Source organism: Mus pahari, chromosome 8, assembly GCF_900095145.1.
Source record: "Mus pahari chromosome 8, PAHARI_EIJ_v1.1, whole genome shotgun sequence".
NCBI lineage: Eukaryota > Metazoa > Chordata > Mammalia > Rodentia > Muridae > Mus > Mus pahari.
In genome coordinates, this window is record NC_034597.1 from 55,779,729 (window position 1) to 55,799,669 (window position 19,941).

The 19,941-nt window shown below is 47.4% G+C and overlaps 1 protein-coding gene across 2 annotated transcripts in view; it reads left to right on the plus strand.

Moving 5' to 3' along the window:
• The window catches only part of Kif13b (kinesin family member 13B), a 161,374-nt gene that overhangs the window by 136,184 nt on the left and 5,249 nt on the right, over positions 1 to 19,941 (plus strand). The window contains exons 36-39 of one of the 2 annotated variants that reach the window (XM_021203304.2): positions 3,483 to 3,594; positions 4,676 to 4,809; positions 16,045 to 16,107; positions 18,591 to 19,347. In XM_021203304.2, coding sequence (XP_021058963.1) covers positions 3,483 to 3,594; positions 4,676 to 4,809; positions 16,045 to 16,107; positions 18,591 to 19,347 — 1,066 coding nt within the window. The remainder of the gene's footprint in view (positions 1 to 3,482; positions 3,595 to 4,675; positions 4,810 to 16,044; positions 16,108 to 18,590; positions 19,348 to 19,941) is intronic. The other variant, XM_029541336.1, reaches the window with a different exon arrangement.

Genomic DNA, 19,941 nt, shown 5'->3' on the forward strand with positions numbered 1-19,941 from the left:
GTCTTGCAGGCATTCAGGGGGTTAGCTCTAGTTTTCTCTTACTCCGTTTGCTGCTCTCAGCTCTGTTACAGATAATGTTGTTGGTTCTGCTGTAGATGAGTGCTGTAGGCTAGAGTGTGAAGTGTTTTATCCCAGACACCACAGGCTAGCCAGAGCATGATGGTTTGTCAAAGAAGAGCCCGTGAGCCAGCCTCAGTCTCCCTTCCCCTGTTGTGCTCTCTTGTCATGAGAATAGATTTCATTCTTGGGAGCAAGTGGCATTAAGGAGGTGTTAAGAAGGCAAGAGGGGAAGAGGCTGATTGAACTGGGGTTGATGGGGTTATGAGAACTTGTTGAATTCAGTTAGCGGAGTGTATGTGTGCGCTCATGCTCGTGCATGTGCGTGTGTCTGTGTGCGCACGTGCACACACACATTATTTCTAATTTACTCTTCCCATGTTAAAATCAGAATTGCTTCACCAAAATTAAGTTGGCAAAGTAATTAATTAAAGAGCTTGATTATTGCCATCCCCTTAGAGGCTAAAGGAAATCCTCACAAAAAGTCTTCCAATTAAAAATATAAGATGTGACCATATTGAAGTGGTGTTTTTACTTACAGTTACGGGATGCTTTGCCTCTGTTTTAGAGACATTTTAAATAGATGCAATGAAAACAGATTCTTTATGACTGTCTACGTGTGGGTATCCCATGCAGAATTAATTTCAGTTTGTTGCTGGCCTTGGCACTGCAAAGCTGGCGATGTATTGAGACCTTCTGTAATACAAGGACAGCTGTCAACAAGTCTGTTTTCGTACCTAAAGCCACTTTCAAGATGGCATTTGTATTAAGTTAGTAAAGCAGTGCTGTTGTCCTCTGAAGTGGTTTTGTTGTTGGATGCTTTTTGAGACCTCATGCATGCCAAGGAAGGGCTCTACAACTGAGGTATATTCCCAGCCTTCCTCAGAAACTCTTGGCAGAGTTCAAGTCAGCTGGTGTCTTGGGCAGGGTGGAGCTAACACAGCTTCCTGGAACTGCCATCAGCTCAGCTTTGCTTCCAGAGATGCTAAGCATGAGTCACTCACTCTTCAGCTGCATCAGAGCTGCCTGTGGGCTGGAAATGGCATGGGCACATCTTCTTATTTACTGTTTTGTCACTTTCCTGATCAAAGTCAAAGTCTTTTACAAAAAGCCAAAAAAATTATATTTGGTGGAAGAGTGGGGGCTGACGGGAGGATGGCTTGTGGACAGGGAGCGTGCAGGGACCTCCTAGACCTGCTGGATTGGCTATGCCTCTGAGTCTGGGGCCCTTCCTAAAATCTTGGAAGTTTTTTTTTTTTTAATTTTATTTTATTTTTATTTTTATTTTTTTGAGTTCTGCCTCTTAGAACAACTAGTCTCAGTGTGTGGATCCAATTTCCCAGTATCTTCATGGCTGAATCTTAAGCTCACAAGGAAGCAGACATTTGGAGTAGACTAGTCAGTCATTGGGAAGTGCCATGTGGTGCCAGGTGTGCGTGACTATGGCAGATGGAAGGAGGTGCCATGCCTTTTCTCCTTCAGGTCTGAGCTGTCTGAGAAAGCTCAGAAAACTCCAGAGCAAAAAAATCTCAAAGTCCCCTCCACCCACAGTCTCAAGTTCACTCCCTTTGAAGTACATTTAACTGTACTTTGCTTTGTTTTGTTTTTCGTTCTGTTTTCTCCCCCAGCATTTCAGTAAAGGGAGAAACTAGCATAGCCAGGCAGGTCCAGTTTATTACAAAGTCAGCACTTGTCCTGTCCAGCCAGGGACAGGGGTTAGGGGGCACACAACCATGGGCAGCCCTGCCCTGGATGCTCCATTCTCTGGTGAGTTGTGCAGGAGGAAGAGAACCACATGGAAGGAGGTTTCTGTGCATCTCTAGGGGCTGGCAGAAAGGGGGGCCCACCTTGCTCTTCCTCAGATCTGTCCCTAGGAAGCAGAGCCAGATCTGCCAGGATCCTGACTCTGGGCAGTGAGGCTGGGAACAAGTGACTGTGAGGGTCCTTGTCTGCTCTAACTACAGGGACCTGTGTTGGGTGCTATGATGGTCTCTCTATGTGCCATTAGCTCATAGGCCTGCAGTGTGCTTAGGCTGTGTCTGGGTGTTGTCTGGATCTGTCATTTATTTATACTCTAGAGTCTTGGGGTGTGAGGCAGGAAGAGCCACTGCTCTTGTTCAGCCTCCATGGGACATTGTGAACTGGGTGCCAGGAGAGTCCTGATTGTGCCCCAGGGAAGGGACACCTCCTTCAGTTGTTATTGGACCACTCTGAGTCACACAGCTTGGATGCTAAGTGCAATGTAGCCTCTTAGTTTCCTAAGATACACATGTGGTTGTGTCAGCTGCCAGACAAGAGAGCCTAAGATATTAGAATAAATTTACTCTATAATGAAGTAAGTTGTCTTCAGAACAACCTTGTATGAACTTGATATCATGAACAGAGATCTCAACATCTCTTCCACTGAGACTCTTGAAACTCCTGACCTTGGTGTTCAGATACTGACATGACACCCCAAGGAACCTAAAGTGGGCAGCATCCCAAGAAGGATAATTAAGTTAGAATGTAAAAATTAACAATAAAACTTAACAGAAGACTGCAGTCTGTTAGGAAGTGTGTTATCCGTAGGGGTGTAGATGCCCAGTGGGAGCGGAGTGTCTTTTGCCCTGATCATGTGCCTGGAGTCTGTTTTCTGTCTGTTTCCTAATGACTGCTCAGAGAGAGCATCAGTGTTTTTTGTTTTGTTTTGTTTTAATGCCATCAAGTGCTGAGTGAGTTCTCTGTGGTGAACACGATCAGATCACTTAGAGCTTATTGATTTTATGATCAGTCCTTCAGCTGCCGCTAAAGCAGATGGATTTCTACTCCATGTAGGATGCTGTGGGCTATCCCCTGTGTTGAGCCTTCCAGGACTCACATTTCCACCCTGCTTCTCAGCAGCCCTCAGGACATCCTAGTTAACCCTGGGTCCTTTGTCTGTAGCACGCTCAGTTAAACTAATATTAAAACTGTTACTTAACCTCAGTGAGAAAGACCTGAGTTATCACAGAACGAAAGAGAGCTTAAGATCTACTTCCCAGAACTGTGGGAAGAGGAGGCCCCACCCCATTCTTGGGCTGCAGTTGAGGCATAGGAGTGAGGGTGTCATCTCCAGCCGCAGGAGCCGGGGCAGAATTTGAGGGCATTTATTTCTAAAGGAGTCTGTGTTGAGGAGGTGGCAGGATGCAGTAGATTTGGGGATGACTGGTTGTCAGTCACAGGTTGTAAAGTGGAGAGGAACCTGCAGTGAACATTCGTCTGTGAGGGGACTCAGCCCCGTGAGCACATGGCAAGCTTAAGAAGGAATGATACAGTCAGACTTCCATCCCACAGAATAGCGCTCTAGTAATGCTAGTAGGCTTTTTCTGCAGTATTGTATAATTTTTTTTTAAATGTACTTCTTAATTTGAAACAAGATGACTTACTTTTGTCCCTGTGCTTAATAGGGCCGGTGGGAAAGTCAGCAGGATGTGTCCCAAACACTAGTTTCCAGAGGAATAGCTCCAGGCCCTCCAGCTCTCTCTGTTTCGTCCCAAAATAACCAGTCTCCTGATCCTGGTAAGTTTTTTTATCTGCCAATCACTGCCATGAAATTTGAGTATCTTTCAGAAAAAGGTTCAGTCAGGATGTCCTGCTAGGTCCACACACAGACTATTCATGTCCATCAGAATGTCACCTTTTCTTAGCATGTTGGGTGTCATTGGATTGGAAGGGTGGTGACTTTACCCTGTATTCCTCTGATAAATTACCCTGTGACTCTCTTGTCTTCTTAATGCTCAGATTGTTTGTTAATACTTATGTCTATATGTGGTCCATGATGACTTTCAGCTTTTACATTCTGCTATCTGTTAAGTTTTGCTATCAAGATTGTGTTGACCTCATACAGTGCTTTGGAAAGCTATTCTCCTATCTTTTTGCCTGGGATTCTGTGTGATTGGTAATACACACTCCTTAAATGTTTGACAGGATTACTGTGATTAGTGATGCTGTCTGAAGCTGGCATTTTCTTTGTGGAGAAGATTTTGAATTATGACTCAAGGTTTCTTTAGTGTGGAGTGATCTCGACTTTTGTGTTCCTCATCAGACTGCTTCCTAACTCCTAGTTTCCAAAAAGTTTTTGGTATTGTATAGGTTATTGTTTATTTTTACAAATGTTACAGTATCTACTCTGTTCTTGTCAAGATTCATAGTGAGGTGTGAGGTGCACATATTCCATCCTAGCACTGGGGAGGTAGAGCTGGAGGATCCCTGTGAGTTCAAGGCCAGCTTGGTGTTTGTAGTGAGACCCTGTCTTGAAAACAAACCTTCAAAACACCACAAGCAAGTGAGCACGAAGAACCAAGCACACCCCAAAACAGAGTTCTCCTTGCTCTAGAGCAGAAGGTAGTCCTTGCGTTAGGTATTGACGTGGAGTGAGGGTATGTCACCCTCAACACCGACAGGAGCCATGCACAAGAGAGCATCATGGTTGCTTTAGTTACTGCTGTTTAAATTGATAGATGCCGGCTGTGGTAATCTTTTCTTACTAATGATTTTAGAGATGCCTGCAGTAGTTTATACTGTGGGATTTGCTTACAAGTGACTCTTAGCAAATGCAGAGCAAATGTCATGTGCCATTGTTTTCACTTCACTCCTATAGGACTGGGAGGCGTGGCAGCCTCTTACTTGAATCCAGTGAAGTCCCTGGTGCCACAGATGCCAAAGCTGCTGAAGTCTCTCTTCCCTGTTCGGGATGACAGAAGGGGGAGACACTCATCTCCCCTTGCACACCAGGTGAGGAAGCCACAGTGAATGTTTCCCTGAGCTGTTGCTGGCACTGTGTTGTGGTTCTGAAGCTGGAGGTAGAAGAAAAGACCCGTGAGGGCATTAATGCAGCTTCTGACCCTGGCAGAGCCTGTCATAATGCCTCTTCCCCTCTTTTCAGATAACAGCTGTTAGCACATATTGACACCCCATTCTTTCTGCTCTAAAACAAAAACTGCCAAGTCTGCTACTAATGTGATTCATGGTGCTATCACTTAGTACAACAACTGTCAAATTTATGAAGGTGCACTTAGTGTTGTTTGTGTTGCCAAGTAGAAAATGTAATTCTATTTTTAATTCTTGATTTCACTTTTCAAACAATCTTGAATCATAATTCACCCCTACCCCAAACATCCAGTGGACAATCAGTTCTTTGACTCAAAGTAGTCACTTGTCTTCCTCCTGTTTAAAACACTTTGCGTAGCAATGGAGCGTTAGAGAAAATGTTCTAGGATTTCCCAACAACCAGGAAGCTTCTTTTATACAGTGGTGAAAGGAACTTACTTGGAGATGCAGTATGTAGTCATGGAGGCTTTATCTCAACAGAGAATGTTAAATGAGATTTATTTCTACTCATTCAGAAACGCAAACCATGCAGGTGCAGCTGTTGAAGTGGGTCTTAACACTAGCTCCTCCATATTTCAAATGTCCCTGTGTCAGGAATGTAGGTCAGAGGCAGAGCGATTCTTAAGGATTTGTATGAAGGCATCTTCAGAAGAGATTGTGTTGGCGTCAATAAGCTATTCTGTATGTAGAGAGAGCTTCCTGCCCAGTGTGATACCAACTTGCACATCAGTACACAGCGCAGATGGCAAAGTGAAACACAGCAATTTTGAAAATGTTTTAAAGTACATGTGGCTAGGCAGGTCAAAGGTCATTTGACATTATTGAGATGTGTCTGTGAATGGAGGGCTCAGGCAGGCAAAGCTGACTTTCCCAGGGGCTCATTACTGTGCACACTATGCTGCTTTAAACTGGTCTTTGTTTCATCAAGTATGATGTGTGAGTCTATCTGCATTACTAAAGTATATGTAAAGAAATTGCCCTTCCCAATCTGCCCTGGTGACCCAAAGCCCACATGGGACAGCCACCATGTCTTCTGCCTTCTGTAAGCACTATGGTGACATTACATGGAGCTTGATGACCACAGTTCCAGCTGCTCTTCACTGCAGGCAGTTCTGTCTAGATGGAAGGGGAGGAGTCATGTTGAAGACAAGCAGCTTTTCTTTTCAGTTCTCAGTGAGCAAGTCCAAGCCCTGGCTGCATGGAGAGCTCATGATAGCGAGAGGAACAGCAGCCTGTTAGAGACAGACCTAATGGGAACAGAGAGGCAGTCTGTCATGTCCAGGTGACAAGAAATGTATGAAAATATAACCGTGCCTTGTTGTGCAGCTAAAACATTAACAGTGATTTGTGAAAACATCTCCCTGGGGCAGATACCTCCCTATCCTCAAGGTTGCAGTCTCTGTCCTCATCTGCAGAAAACCATAAGCCTTGTATCACCAACAGCAAGTCCTTCTTGGTGGCCTGTCCTAGGCTGGGTGTCCAGGTACCTTCTTGGCCCTCTATATTTATCCACATTTAACAAGTTTCTTCCCCTGGGTAGCTCACTTCATTCTGTTTTTAAACTGTTCATATGAGGCAGCTGGAAATGAAACCAAAGTCTGCACTCCTGTTGTGGCTTATAGCACCCTCCAGCAGTGAGCGCCCTCCTTTAGTCTGTGTGTGCTGCCTGCCAGCTCTGTGCCATTCTAAGACATTCCACTCTCATTTTATCCCATGAACACACCAGCACATGCCATTCAGTTTCAGTCTACCTCTTCTTCCAGTGCTGGGAGCCACTCTGTTTCTCCGGCTTTGGTTTAGAGCCGTGCTGTCATGGAGGCCACTCAGTGGAAGCACAGCTAAGTGCATCCCAGCCCTCTCTATGAGCCAAATAAAAAGAGCAAACTAACCCCCATGGAGACACATGCCTTTTTCCAGGGAATTTCTAGGTTTTTGTTTGTTGACCATCTCCCTCTGGAATATAACTCCAGTGGGCAGGGCTCATTTGCCCTGAATCATCCTCATAAGTTGGAGATACAAAGTTGTCTCATAGCCGGGCCTGGTGGCGCAGGCCTTTAATCCCAGCACTCGGGAGGCAGAGGCAGGCGGATTTCTGAGTTCCAGGCCAGCCTTGTCTACAGAGTGAGTTCCAGGACAGCCAGAGCTATACAGAGAAACCCTGTCTCGAAAAACCAAAAAAAAAAAAAAAAAAAAAAAAGTTGTCTCATTATCTATTTGTATGCAGATGGAGATGTGGCCCTGTGTGGACCTCTGTCACATATGTAGAAAGCACTGTTTGTAGGTTAGCGGTGAGACAGGCACAACTGAGTGGGGTCTTGTGGTGTCAAGACATATTTGTGAACTTTCTCTCCTAGGTGGATGGACATGCCATTAAAACAAATTCCTGAAGCCCTGATTTTCCCCCTGGGATTCAATTACCCAAAATGCACCGCCTTCTCTGCTGCTCCATCCAACCCGAGCCACTGCCTCAGCCTCTCACCTTCCCAGACTGTCTGCTAAAGCTCTGTGGGATGGAAATTCTAATTGCAAGTGACAGCGTCAACATTAGTTTTCTTGCAACTTGAGTCACTTGAAATGTGCTCTGTGTTGCTGCTCCCTGGGTGTGCACCCTTGGGTGGGGGGGCTTCAGTGCCAGCAGCCTGGCTCCTGTATGCTCCTCTTCCATTTTTCACTCTCTCAGAAGTCTGATTGCATACCTGGCGCTTGAGATTTTGACTTAAAAAAAAATCCTTCCATGTGGTTTCTTCAAGAACTGGGTCATCTTTTTTTGTGGCTTTGGCCTCTGACCTTTTGTGTTCTGCTGGTAGAAGCCAGCGCAAGAGTGGTCCGTGCTCTTGAAGGCCTACCCAGTCTTAGCAGTTCTGGGTTAGTTGGCCCTTCGCCTGTGGCAATGCCTTCATCTTTGTGTTGCCTTGCAGGGGCCTCTGGGGGGAATGGGTGGAACAGTAAGGTCCCGAGCCTGACCATAGTGGAACCAGCTTGTCTCATTTAAATGATGCACCTGTACCAGAGTACCACTGTCTTAGTTTAGGTTACCAATGCTGTGATGAAGCACCGTGGCCAAGAGCAAGCTGGGGAAGTAAGGGTTACTTGGCTTACACTTCTGCCTTGTGGTTTATCATCGAAGGAAGTCAGGATAGGAACTCAAGCAGAGTAGGAACCTGCAGGCAGGAGCTGGTCCCAAGGCCGGGGAGGGGTAGGTGCTGCTTACTGGCTTGTTCCACAAGGCTTGCTCAGCTTGCCTCCTTACAGAACCCAGGACCATCAGCCCAGGGATGACAGCACCCGCAGTGGGCTGGGCCCTCCCACATCAATCACTAAGAACATGCCCTAGGCTCAGTGGTTCTCATCCTGTGGGTTGAGACCCCTGTGGGGCAGAATGACCCCTTTACAGGGGTCACCTAAGACCATAGAAAACACAGATATTTCCATTATGATTCATAACAGTAGCAACTTCACAGTTAAGGAGTAGCAGTGAAATGGTTGGAGGTCCCCACAGCATGAAGATCTGTATTAAAGGACCCTGGCATTAGTGAGGTTGAGAACCACAGCGCTGTAGGCTTGCCTACAGAGATTGATGGAACATTTTCTCAGTTGAGGTTCTCCTCTCTCTGATGACTCTAGCGTGTGTCAAGTTGATATAAAACTACCCAGCATAGCACTGAGTAGGATTAGTCCACAGTTCCACCCAGCATGGCTGCTGGATTCTTTGTCCTGTGTCCACCCTTGTCAGTGTAGTCCCTCTCTCTATTATTGTATTAACTACAAAATACACAAGCACTCAAATGGGAACTTTAGGGTTCACTTCCAAATATTTCTTTTAAAATTCTTTTTAAGTTGTTTGCTTTTTAAAACTTATAATTTTGCTATCATCTGCATATTTCTTAGTTATAGGGTGTCAGCATGTGAGTCGCAAGCACAGTGCTGGCTGTATAAGGCCTAAGACAGAGTCCTGGCACCTAAAGAAGCCACTCTTCGGCCATCAGGCATCTGGCCAGCATAATGCATCCCCACATTGGTGGCCACCACCCCGTCTCCCCCTTTAAGGAGGACTTAGTGGCATCGTAGTGCTAAAGGGACTACATACCAGTCACCTGCTCCGTGTCACCAACCTGGCAAAAATAACTCCATGACCAATGTTTGATGGCCTTGCTTGCTGCCTGGCTCTGCCATCACTCTGTGTAGGCATCTGATGTTGGTTACAGTAGTTTAGCTAGGCGTGAGCACCCTGAGGTTTTATTTGCTTCCAGTGTCTGTTCAGATGTTCCTTAAGTAAGCAACAAACTGATGTTGAGATATTTAGAATGTGACCCAAGATGAAACCTAGAAAAAGCCCGTCAGAGAACATGCCTCACAGGACCTGTCCCAGCTCTGAGGCAGGAATTGTGGTCCAGTGGTTAATGTTGTGGGACCTAGAGACAGCACATAGAGAGCAACACTACTTACTTAGTTACTCAAGGCTTGCAGTATGGACAGAAGCAAAGATCCAGATGCAAGCCTCTATACCATGTTCAGGGACACAGGCCTGTTAACTGGAACCCACTTTCACTTCTTTCTTAAGAGTAGAGGAATTGAGTGGCTTCCTTTCTGATGATCAGTTTAGTTTGGAGGCTTAACACCTCCTTTGAGACAGTCCCATGCTGTGAGTTATCTGGAGTCTCAGTGGCCAATGAGCATCAGGGCATTCAAGAGCCAGACAGAGCAACACAGGGTGGCGCTGTAGCAGAGAGACATGAAACGCTCTGTTAGGGAGGACTGTTAGCTGACTGTCAGTACCCTGGTGCTGATACCTCAGAAGAAGAACGATAAGGTGAGTTCTCTGAAGTATTGTCTCAGAGAACTGGGTTTGTAATTAGCAGAGCATAGAGACAGCTATGAGAGCACAGTAACCACAGACTGATGCTCTCCACAGAACCCAGATGCTGGCCATTCCTGCGTTGGCAAACAATGGTTTCTAGAGAGGATGCCAACCTGGGTGAGGCCTGAGGGTAGAAGAGGCCCCGAGTCTCTTTACGGTTCCATCACTCCCCTGGCAGGGCAGATGGGTTGGGAGAGAAATACAGGTTTGTGGTGTGAGAATGAGTACTGCCAGGAACTCTTTCATCAGTGGCCTTGGCATTTGCAGGGCAGGAGCAGTCTCTGCTGTCCCTCATGCAGGGCAGGCAGGGCACTGGAAGGAAGATGTGTGCTCAGTGCGTCTGAGCCAGATAGTGGCCCAGAGGCTTTGGTTCCTGGCTTTGGTTCAGGACGGTGTGTGGCTCGTGGTCTTTTCTTTGTGATGGAAGTTCCTAGTTCCTGTTTTACAAACAAGATTCTCATAACTTGTGTGTCGTTTTCTTTGTGTGAGTGTATTCAGAAAAAGTTGGGCTTCTCATTTTCACGGAGAGCAGTTCTGGTTGTAATCAGTTTCTGTCTGAGTTCCAGAAATGCAAAGATATTGCATGGAAAGAGGTGGCAGCTGACAAAATTGCTGTCTTTGACCTTCTGAGGCACATTTAGTAACGAATTTGGAAAATAATGAACTACAATTAATGAAACCCGCACCCGTGTTCAAGTGTGTTCCTCAGACAGCACATACTGTAATTGAAAGGACTTCCTGCTCTCTAATTAGTCAGATTGAATTAATTTGCCATGATAGCTCTCTTCACGTGTCTGGAAGTCTGTGTTCCTATGAAGTTGTTGGTGTTCTTCAGAGCTTGAGATTCCAAGTGGCTGCATTGATTAGTCTGGGGAAGGAAAGGGTTAAAGTCAGACTGACTTCCCACCAGCACAGGTGAGCCCCCTTCTGACCTGCTTTCCTGTTTCTGACCCCTTGGGTAGTGTGGCTGTATTGGCTGCAGGGGCTTTTGCTTCTTCTGCAGTGTAGCCTCAGGTGCAGCAGGCCACCGTCACTTAGTGCTGACCTGTTAAGGAAACTCTGAGATGTAGGTAGTGCCTCCATCACACTTAGAGCCTTAGAGTTAGTACACAGCATGAGCTAAATAGGTTCAGCTGAGTTTGATTAAAAATAAGTAATAACCCAGGTGTGGTGGTGCACGCCTTTAATCCCAGCACTCGGGAGGTAGAGGCAGGTGGATTTCTGAGTTCAAGGGCAACCTGGTCTACAAAGTGAGTTCCAGGACAGCCAGGGCTATACAGAGAAACCCTGTCTTAAAAAACCGAAAGAAAGAAAGAAAGAAAGAAAGAGAGAGAGAGAGAGAGAGAGAGAGAGAGAGAGAGAGAGAAAGAGTGTTCATGGAATCACTAAATCAAGAGAGTATTTGAAGGAGCCAAATAGAGAGAAAAAAGACTCTTCAACCCATATTTCCTTGTCCCTCTTGTTCCTGTTTTAAAAGTTGTCCATGGGCAGGGAGATTGTGGGCTGCTTCAGAATAGGGTGTTAGAATGTCAGGTCTGTGTGTTGGAATACTTCCCCCAGCAGGGTCTGCAAGGAAGATTCCAGAAGGAAATGGGAAGACTATTCAAGTATGCATAAAGCCCTCACAGTGATTGTTGTATTTGTCAGAAATTTTGTCCCCTCCTATGATTGACAGTTGGATCCTGTGCCTGACCAGGACCTGTAATGATCAGCTCACCCCCACCCGACATGTGATCATCTAGAGAACACATATGACTGGATCACCACCTTCATATATGTACCTTGTGCTGGTGACAGGGTAATCTAAGGGTGCCGTGTATGTCAGAACACCCACTTCTCCATTTGAAATAGAGCCACCAGACGGGTAAAAAGCTGGCTTCATCATGGCTGATACACTCCACCCACATCAGCCTGACACACAGAGTGTAAAGCAGAAGGCAGCTACAGGCACTTGGTAGATACCAGGCACTGAGGGCTTCAATGCCACCACAGCTTCAGATACCCCTGGCAAGGCCAGAGCCTTTCCTGAGCATGCCTCTGCCCTTACTATAGGCAACACTCCTCCCCTGATGAACATAGCCCTTGACACAGGCCTCTGTTGATGAGCTTATGGGTCAGGCTTGGTCCTCAGTAGTGTGTTGATATTATCCCACCAGGTGCTACTTATATCAAACTTGTTAAAGCTAGCCATTTCTAATGCCCTGCATCTAGACTCTGCTTAGAATTTCCTCATATCAGAAGGTGAGATGTTGACTTCTGATTATTTGTAGCAAAAAATAAAATTTACAATTCTTATAAAACTAATTTTTCCTACTTGGACCTAAGTAGTTGACTAATATTTATTTAAATAAAAGCTGAGTATTAACTTGGTCGCCATTTTGATCAAATTCATGGTAGTAGGTAGATGTTAGAAAAGGTTTATAAATATAAAAAATGTAGGTGAGAATTCAGTATTGTTTAAGTTTAAAATAAGTAATGCTTTCTTTGTCTAGCTTCTCTTGTCCCCTTTACAGCTTTATGCTAAAATTTACAAGAATCCATCTTTTCCCACTGTTGGTTTTATTTTTTGTGCTGTTTGTTAAATGACTGATGTACGAGTTCATTTCTTCAGAAAACACCAAGACAGCACTTACTGGTGCCCTCCTAAGAGTGGAGGGCAAGATGTTCCTTCTGAACTCCACAGCCAGAGGCACAACCAGTGCAGGGTCCTAGCAGGTACTGCCAAATATGTTTGTGGCATAGGGAAGGGAGTGTGTGTTCATGAAGTCTGGGCTGATACTTTGAGGGTGAGCTATGATCTCAGAAATGACTAGCACCATTTCCCTGAACCGTTGCCAGGTTGTGGTGGCTGAACATGGGTCTGCTGGGTCTCAGCAGTGCTTAGCAGACCATACAAAGGCTCCTGAGCGTCGCTGACTCCACTCAGAGCTGTGCTCCCTAAGCCCTGGTTCTGGAGCAGGAAACAGATAATTATAGTCACCCTTCTTGTGGGACTTCTTAATATTTATAGTTGTGAAATACTTTGCAGTATTTTTTATTAATAGTTACCAGATGTGTCATAAGAATTAATGAATTTATGATGTGAAGTGTTTAGTGCTCCTGAAATAGAGGCTACTGTGCAGGGAATGTGCAAAAAGGAGTATTCAAATGGCTGAGCTTGGAGGGTGGAGCTGTGGTGTGAAAAGGAGCAGTGGCTCGCAGAAGGTCCAGCTTAGGTTTTTTGTTTTGTTTTTTTTTTGTTTTTGTTTTTTTTTTCTTTTTTTTTTTCTTTTTTATTTTTGGTTTTTTGAGACAGGGTTTCTCTGTATAGCCCTGACTGTCCTGGAACTCACTTTGTACACCAGGCTGGCCTCTAACTCAGAAATCTGCCTGCCTCTGCCTCCCAAGTGCTGGTATTAAAGGCTAACACCGCCCAGCTCCAGCTTAGTTTGTATCTGGTACCTTACAGTGACTGATTAAGCCTTTCCCCCAGCCCCATATGTGGATACACAGTGTGTTGGGTACTCTGTCCACCTTTCTCCTCTCTACTTGGGTAATGCCTCTAACTTCTTCAGCCTCCAAATATTCATCTCCCTCCTTCTTTCCTCTTCTTTCTCTTCCTATCCAAGTTTAGGCCCTCAGGAACTCTCTGTGGAACCACTGCAATAATGTCTTCATTGATCCTGGTGTCTTTCCTTTCTAACCAGTCTTCCAAAGGAAGCATTCTCCTCACTGTCACCCCACAAAGATGTCCCACCCCTTACAGTTTCCACTCCTTCACAGCACTGAGCCTCCTCCCCTGCTGGGGCTACGCAAGACTCCAGGGTAGCTGTTCCTGGGGAGATGCCAGCTCCCTGATGCCTGCCATGCTGCTCAGGCTGGTCCCACACAGCCACTCAGCTAATCTCTTCTCCTCTGAGTTCCCTCTGCCTTAGGACCTTCTAGTCTGGGATCCATTTCACACTCTTCATTTTAGTGATTTGGCTTACACATCCCTCCCTGCCCCAAACAGATCACCACTCCCTAATGAGAGAGTCCAAATGGACACTGAGACCTGCTGAGTCTGGAGAGTGGTTTCATGTTGGAACCAGGGCTTGGTCTGTTTGTGCCCTCAGTTAATTTTTGCAGCTGTTTTGTTAGGGAGCCGACAAGTCATGTTAGGGAGTTGCTGAGTCATGAGGAAGAGTGTGCACATGCTTCCCTGCTCAGGATCACGTCAGCAGGAGTCCATGATTGGTGGCCACCTTTCCCTCCCCTCCCTCCCTCCCTCCCTTCCTTCTTCCTTTCCTTCCATCCTTCCTTCCTTAAAAAAGATTTATTTATTTTTATGTTTATTTTTATTTTATGTATATTACTCATACCAGAGTATGAGTAATATGCTGGGAATTGAGCTCAGGACCATCTGGAAGAGCAGCCAGTGGTCTTAACCATTGAGCCATCTCTCCAGTCCCCCAGGCTTCACCATTTTAATGCCATGCATTTTCAGTAAGACCTAACTAAAGAATGGAACTTGCAGCCTGAGCATGAGAGAAAGACACCCTTTTACTGTCTGTACTAAGAAATACCCTGCAAACCTTCCTGTTTGAGGGAGACTTTGGTCTGTGGGGAAAAGAGCAGAGGCAGCATCAGGTCCCTTGGACTTAAAGGTGGAGTGGCAGGCATATAGAGGACTGCTCCATTTCACTGTCAGCTGCCCTGGGTGTGGTCAGAGGTTAGAGGTCAGAGGTCTGCGTGCTGGGGGAGGGGATGCTAAGGCATAGAACCTTTTTTTTTTTTTTTTTTGTGGTAAAGGCATGGAGGAGGTGGCTGGGGTCTTGGAGTTCAAGCTCTTCCGACTGCACGGCAGAAGGACTGCTATTACAGGATCCCCTCACTTGTTCATCCACTTAGGCACCCATGCTCCTAGCTCTCCTGGAGTCTCACCCCAGTGTTTGAGGGTGAAGTGTCAATCCTTTCCCTACTCTGGTCCTTCCGTCCGTCTGTCCGCCCATCGTACTCCTTCTGCATGCTCCCCAGCGCCGTCCCTGAGCCGTCCTACCCTGTGAGTTAGAACAGGTGGTCTTATCTCCCAACAGTAGCACTAGTGGCTACAGTGTCACCTTTGCCCTAATATGTGTTTGTTATCTTCAATTGAGGGATAGTGAACAATCATGCTTAGGCTTGAAGGCCCTGAGTACACAGTCAGGACGACTTGGAATTCTCAGGGCCTGGGAACTAGGAGAGAGTGGATGGAGGCCTATCCAGGTTAGGTTTCCGCTTTCTTGGATACATATGGTCATTGAACAACTGGCCCTAGTCCTTGGCTTTCCTTCCCTGGGGTCCTTTAGTAATCCTTCAACCTTTCCAGGTCATGGTGACATAGAGTCAGTAGCAGAGCTGTGGCCAGCTGCACAGGGGACGTGAAGCCCATGCTATGCCTGCCCTGCCCGTGGGTCCTTCTCTAGTGCTGAGTGAGCAGAGGGAGAGAAGGGGACTCTGGAGCTGGAGAGGCAGAAATGGTGGGCTCCTGGTCTCTTCCAGAGACCTTCACACTGCTGCCTGCCTCTGCCCTGCTGCTGTTGACTTCATTGTGAGATGAATCTGGTCCCTGCTCCCTTCTTCTGACTTCACGCTCTTACCCAGATTCTTAGCGTACCTCTAGCACTCCTTGAACCACGTGTCTGTAAGTCAAGCCCTCTGTTGGGTGCTTCACCCCTTCTTCAGGCTCTTCTCCCCTCACCTGCTCTGGTGCAGGGGGTTTATTACTGCAATGCCTGCCTGAGCTTCTGCTGCCTCTCCAGTGGGCTCCGCACTGTCAGGGAGACTCTTTCTGCCTCTTGGCTGCCTTCTGCTTGCTTTGCTCAGGAGTCAAGCTGCCTCTCTTCCTTTTCCTAGCTCTGTTAGTTTCAGATGCCCAAGGCTGTCCCTCTGTCTTTGCCTGCTTGGTGCTCCAGCCAGAAAAGCCGCCTTCCTCCTTAGTCCTGCAGCATGCTGCTGGCTCCATTTGCTCCCCGGCCACCCAGGCTCAGGCCGACTCCTGTTTTCTGTTTCAGTGACTTCATGTAAAGACTTGTGCTCACAGTCCAGTATTGACCAGCATGTGTCTGTGACCCCAGAGAAGAGCATGGCAATTATATGTGTGTCTTGTATCTTGGGGCCAGCCTGGCTTGTGTGGTGTAGAACCCTGGCATCCTCAAGCCTGATTGGCAGGGATGTGTTGGAGTTCCTGAGAGGTGTGACAGTCTCCTTGTGGCTCCTGGCAGCTTTCTGCTCTGTGCCCCTCTACCCTTTGGGTCCTTATTCATGTACTTGTGTCTCCTCAGCCCGTGCCCCGAATCTTGGTGCAGCCTACCTTCTCAGATGCCTGGGCAACAAGGACAGAGGAGGTGAGTCACCAGGTTGGGGCTGCCCCACTTGCAGAGGTGGCTCTAGGACCCTTTGGTCCATTCCTGCCTTTCTGTCTTTGCTTCCCACTTTAGTAATTAGCTACAATGTAGGTCACTGCCTTTTCTGTGCACAGGCTCCTTGTTACACTTTGCTATTTTCAACCTGCTAATCATATGATTGCTAAAGTTTTTGGTACTTGACTGCTAATGTAGTCTGTGCTTTAATAGCCCACTGCTAGGCAGAGGGGGTTCTATAAACAGAACTATCTTTTTCTTGTGAGTGTTGCTTAATTCTCAGTTTTACAGTTCATTCTGGTTCATGCTATCAGCGTAAAAAGACTAATGCAGGCTGGGAGACAACTGTCTCTTCTGGTCTCCCACAGCTTGGCAGTGCTCGTCTTCCTATGAGCAGGAGACCTCCCTAGTCCCACCACACCTTCAGTTTCTCAGAGGATGGCTCATCTTCATAGGGAAAGTAATATATTCAGACAACAGCAAACAGGGTCTGATGATCTGAGGGGCAATTGACCCTTTAGGTAGCTCCCCATTGTGAAAAGTCCCGTTTTAGCCATCCCAAGGCCCCTCTCCTGGGAGTATTGTCAGTGGTCATGTGGCATGTAGACTGGCAGTTTTTACTAGAAGCAGCACTCACTGGTAAGGCCACCCGTGTGCCTGGCTCCTGCTGCTGATCCTAGCGGCTCACAGCCTTTGGGCATTCCACAGGCGGCAGATAGGTTTCAAGTGATAAATTTGAATTCCCACCAAGTGAAACTGTTTGCAGGGTGCTAGGATGGAGCGGAGGAGACAGTGTCATCTTCCCTTTGCCATCTTTAGTCTGCCTTCACTCTACCTGGCTTGTCCCTTCCATGGGGAGCATGCACATGCCCTTCAGCTTCCCTGGGCTTCCCTGTAAATGACTGTTCAGAGTTCCCACACCCCTCTCCTACCAGTGATCCAAGTGGGGCATTGGAACACCTGTCACCTGAGGTGTTCTGTGCCTCTCCTTCATGCCACTCTGGCTAGAGTGGAACTAAAGGTGATTGGATCTCACTGATGGGTGAGTATGGAAAGGCCACAGGTCATGTCTAGCTTCTCTTGTAGCTCTGTGCATTTCTCTTGCATCTAGCAATAAGTAACTAGAGTAGGAAAGAATAAATAAATAAAGCATGTCCAAGTTGCAGAAGAAAAATGATTGAAAGATCGCCTAATCTTTCAGCATATTTATGGCAATGACAGTTATTGATCTGCTGGATTGAGTAAGTTTTCAGTCAGAGCCCCATCACAAAAATGGGCTGTTCATCTCCAGAGGTTAATTCCCTCCCCCAGAAAGTGTGCCTTGTGGGCAAGGAAGGCCTCTGGAAGAGAGCAGGAATATAAATGACAGTTCACGGGAAATGCACGGTTTATCAGACTGCTGAGCTAAGCCAAGTAACTGGAAGAGACTTATAGATCTTAGCGCCTTCCCAGTTCAAATAAATCCTGTGTTTCAAATGGAAAGTGACCATCTATGCATAAATATTGGGATACATCTTTTCTGCGCAGCCTTCCATCTTGTTCCCATCCTGTCTTCTCCTTACCCAGCACTGCGGGTTCAGAATTGGGAGATAGTTCTTGACTCCTTCAGACAGCTTGTTATCTAAAAGAACATCCTGTGCTCACTCCCCAAACCCTGGGGCTAGCAGGGGCTGCCATCACTGTGAGATCCTGGCTTCGTGTCTGTGTCTTCTGTCTGGTAACTCAGACAGTGATGTGAAAGGCCACTGGCTCTGTCCTTGCTTAGTGACGATCCCTTGGCACATATCCCAGAATCAGAGGCCTTTAGGCCCTGACAGGACACTAGGAGCCAAAAAGCAAGCTCCTAGAGAAAGAGCCCTAGCTATAGGCAGCCTGCGCCCCTTCCTTGTCCCTGCCTCCCAGCCTGAGCACCCTGCCAGCACTGTCTGGGGTCAGAGCCTCATGTGCCTGCATTGCTTGCTAAAGCACTTGCAGATTGTCCGGTGAGGTCATCCTTTGGATTTTGCCAGAGAAAAGTGCTTCTCTGCTCTCTTTAGTGTGTTTCAGTCCTCCTCTGAGGACAGTGGAGGTCAAGGGCATCTGCTTCCATGGGAACAGGTACCTAGGACCAAGGGAACTGGGATGGGTGGAGTGAGGTTTGGTGTGTGTTGCTTCTTCCTGGAATGAGGGCCCTTGCCACATGTAATGCCCTCCTGTGCCCAAGTGCAGGGATGAGCATCTCTGTAGAAGATGCAGATGTAGCAGGGTCTAGTCCATTGTGCTTAGCCACTCCCAAACACACAGTGCTCACCTGGCATTTGGTTCCAGGATCAAGGCAAGCTCTGACTATGTTTGCTAAGGTGTGTGCACCCAGCCAGGAATAGCTCCTACCCGGCTCAGCGTAGGTCTGGTAGTGCTAGCCCCGTGGGCTTTGATTTGGTGGGAAGGCCTTTCCAACCTTCCTTAGTATGCCTTCTGTCTTTCTGCAGGCTCAACAAGGCAGCCCTGGGCCTAGTGGGGCTTTGGAGTCCATGGTGAAGATTGTGGCCCCTGCAGTAAAGATCTGTGACAAACCTGTCAAACTGTCTTCCCCTCCATCTCCCATGGTGGTTACTCAGCCCCCAGAAGGACAGGATGGACCGCCCAGCCCTCTGAGCGAAGCTTCAAGTGGCTACTTCTCTCACAGTGTCTCTTCTGCCACCCTGTCAGAAACACTCACCTTAGGCCTGGACACCACAGGCCTCGGCAGCCAGACACCTGGGTCCCCCCCTGCCCTGTGTCAGGTCGCCCCGGAGCCTGAGCTGCCTTTCCTCTCCTGCACACAAAGCCATCCTCCTGCCCCAGAGGAGCCCAACATACCTGCAGCTCCTACTCAAAGCACAGATCTGGAGGGTCCCAGAGCACCTCTTCTTTCTGAACCCGCGTCTGCTGTGCCCACGTCCCCATTCAGAATCCGGAAAGTGCGGACCTCAGAGCTTAAGTCCTTCACAGGCATGCTGGGTGGTGCCTCCTCCGGGGCAGAGGAGGACCCTCTGGCTTCAGAAGACCCCAGCAATGCTAGGGGACAGACTCTGGGGAGGCTAGAAGTAACATCTGACTCTGAGGATGCCAGTGAAGTCCCTGAGTGGCTCAGAGAGGGAGAGTATGTTGTTGTGGGCACCAACAAGATGGGCATTGTACGGTATATTGGACCAACCGATTTCCAGGAGGGAACATGGATTGGTGTGGAGCTGGACCTGCCTGCAGGTGAGTAGACTATGGTGCCCGTGCTGAACATGACCCTGCTGAGTGTGAACTGGCAGGAAGGGAACATGGGATGTTCTATGGACCAGAGCGCATCAGACTCTTTGAGCCTCCTGACCCTTCATAACCAGAAGCCAACTTATTTAAACTCTCAGAATCCATCAGAGCTCCAAGCTAGTCACTGAAAACTGCTATAAAGTCAGTAATATTTTAAATGTTTTTCTCTTGAGACTGTGACCAGCTGTGTGGCCCAGGCTGGTTTGAACTGACTTGGGCCCAGTGATCCTCTAGCTGTAGCCTGCTACTGTCTGGGACTACAGTTAGGTGCCCCCACACCCAGGGTTCTTAGTAAAGTAACTGCAGCAGCTCCGCCTCAGGCCACATTCTGTGCTCTGAAGACTCCAGGACACTTAGCGTGAGCGAGATGGCTTAGGTGAGGTCAGGTGAAAGTGGCGCAGACTCAAGTTAGACTGCAGAGCTCAGGGTGGGCAGGAAGCGGGAGGCCCTAAAGAAGCATGTGTTGCAACATCTCTGTAGCTGTTTTTCCAGAGTTGTTTTATCCTTTAAGAGCAGGCTTCCCTCAGGGCCCAGCACTAG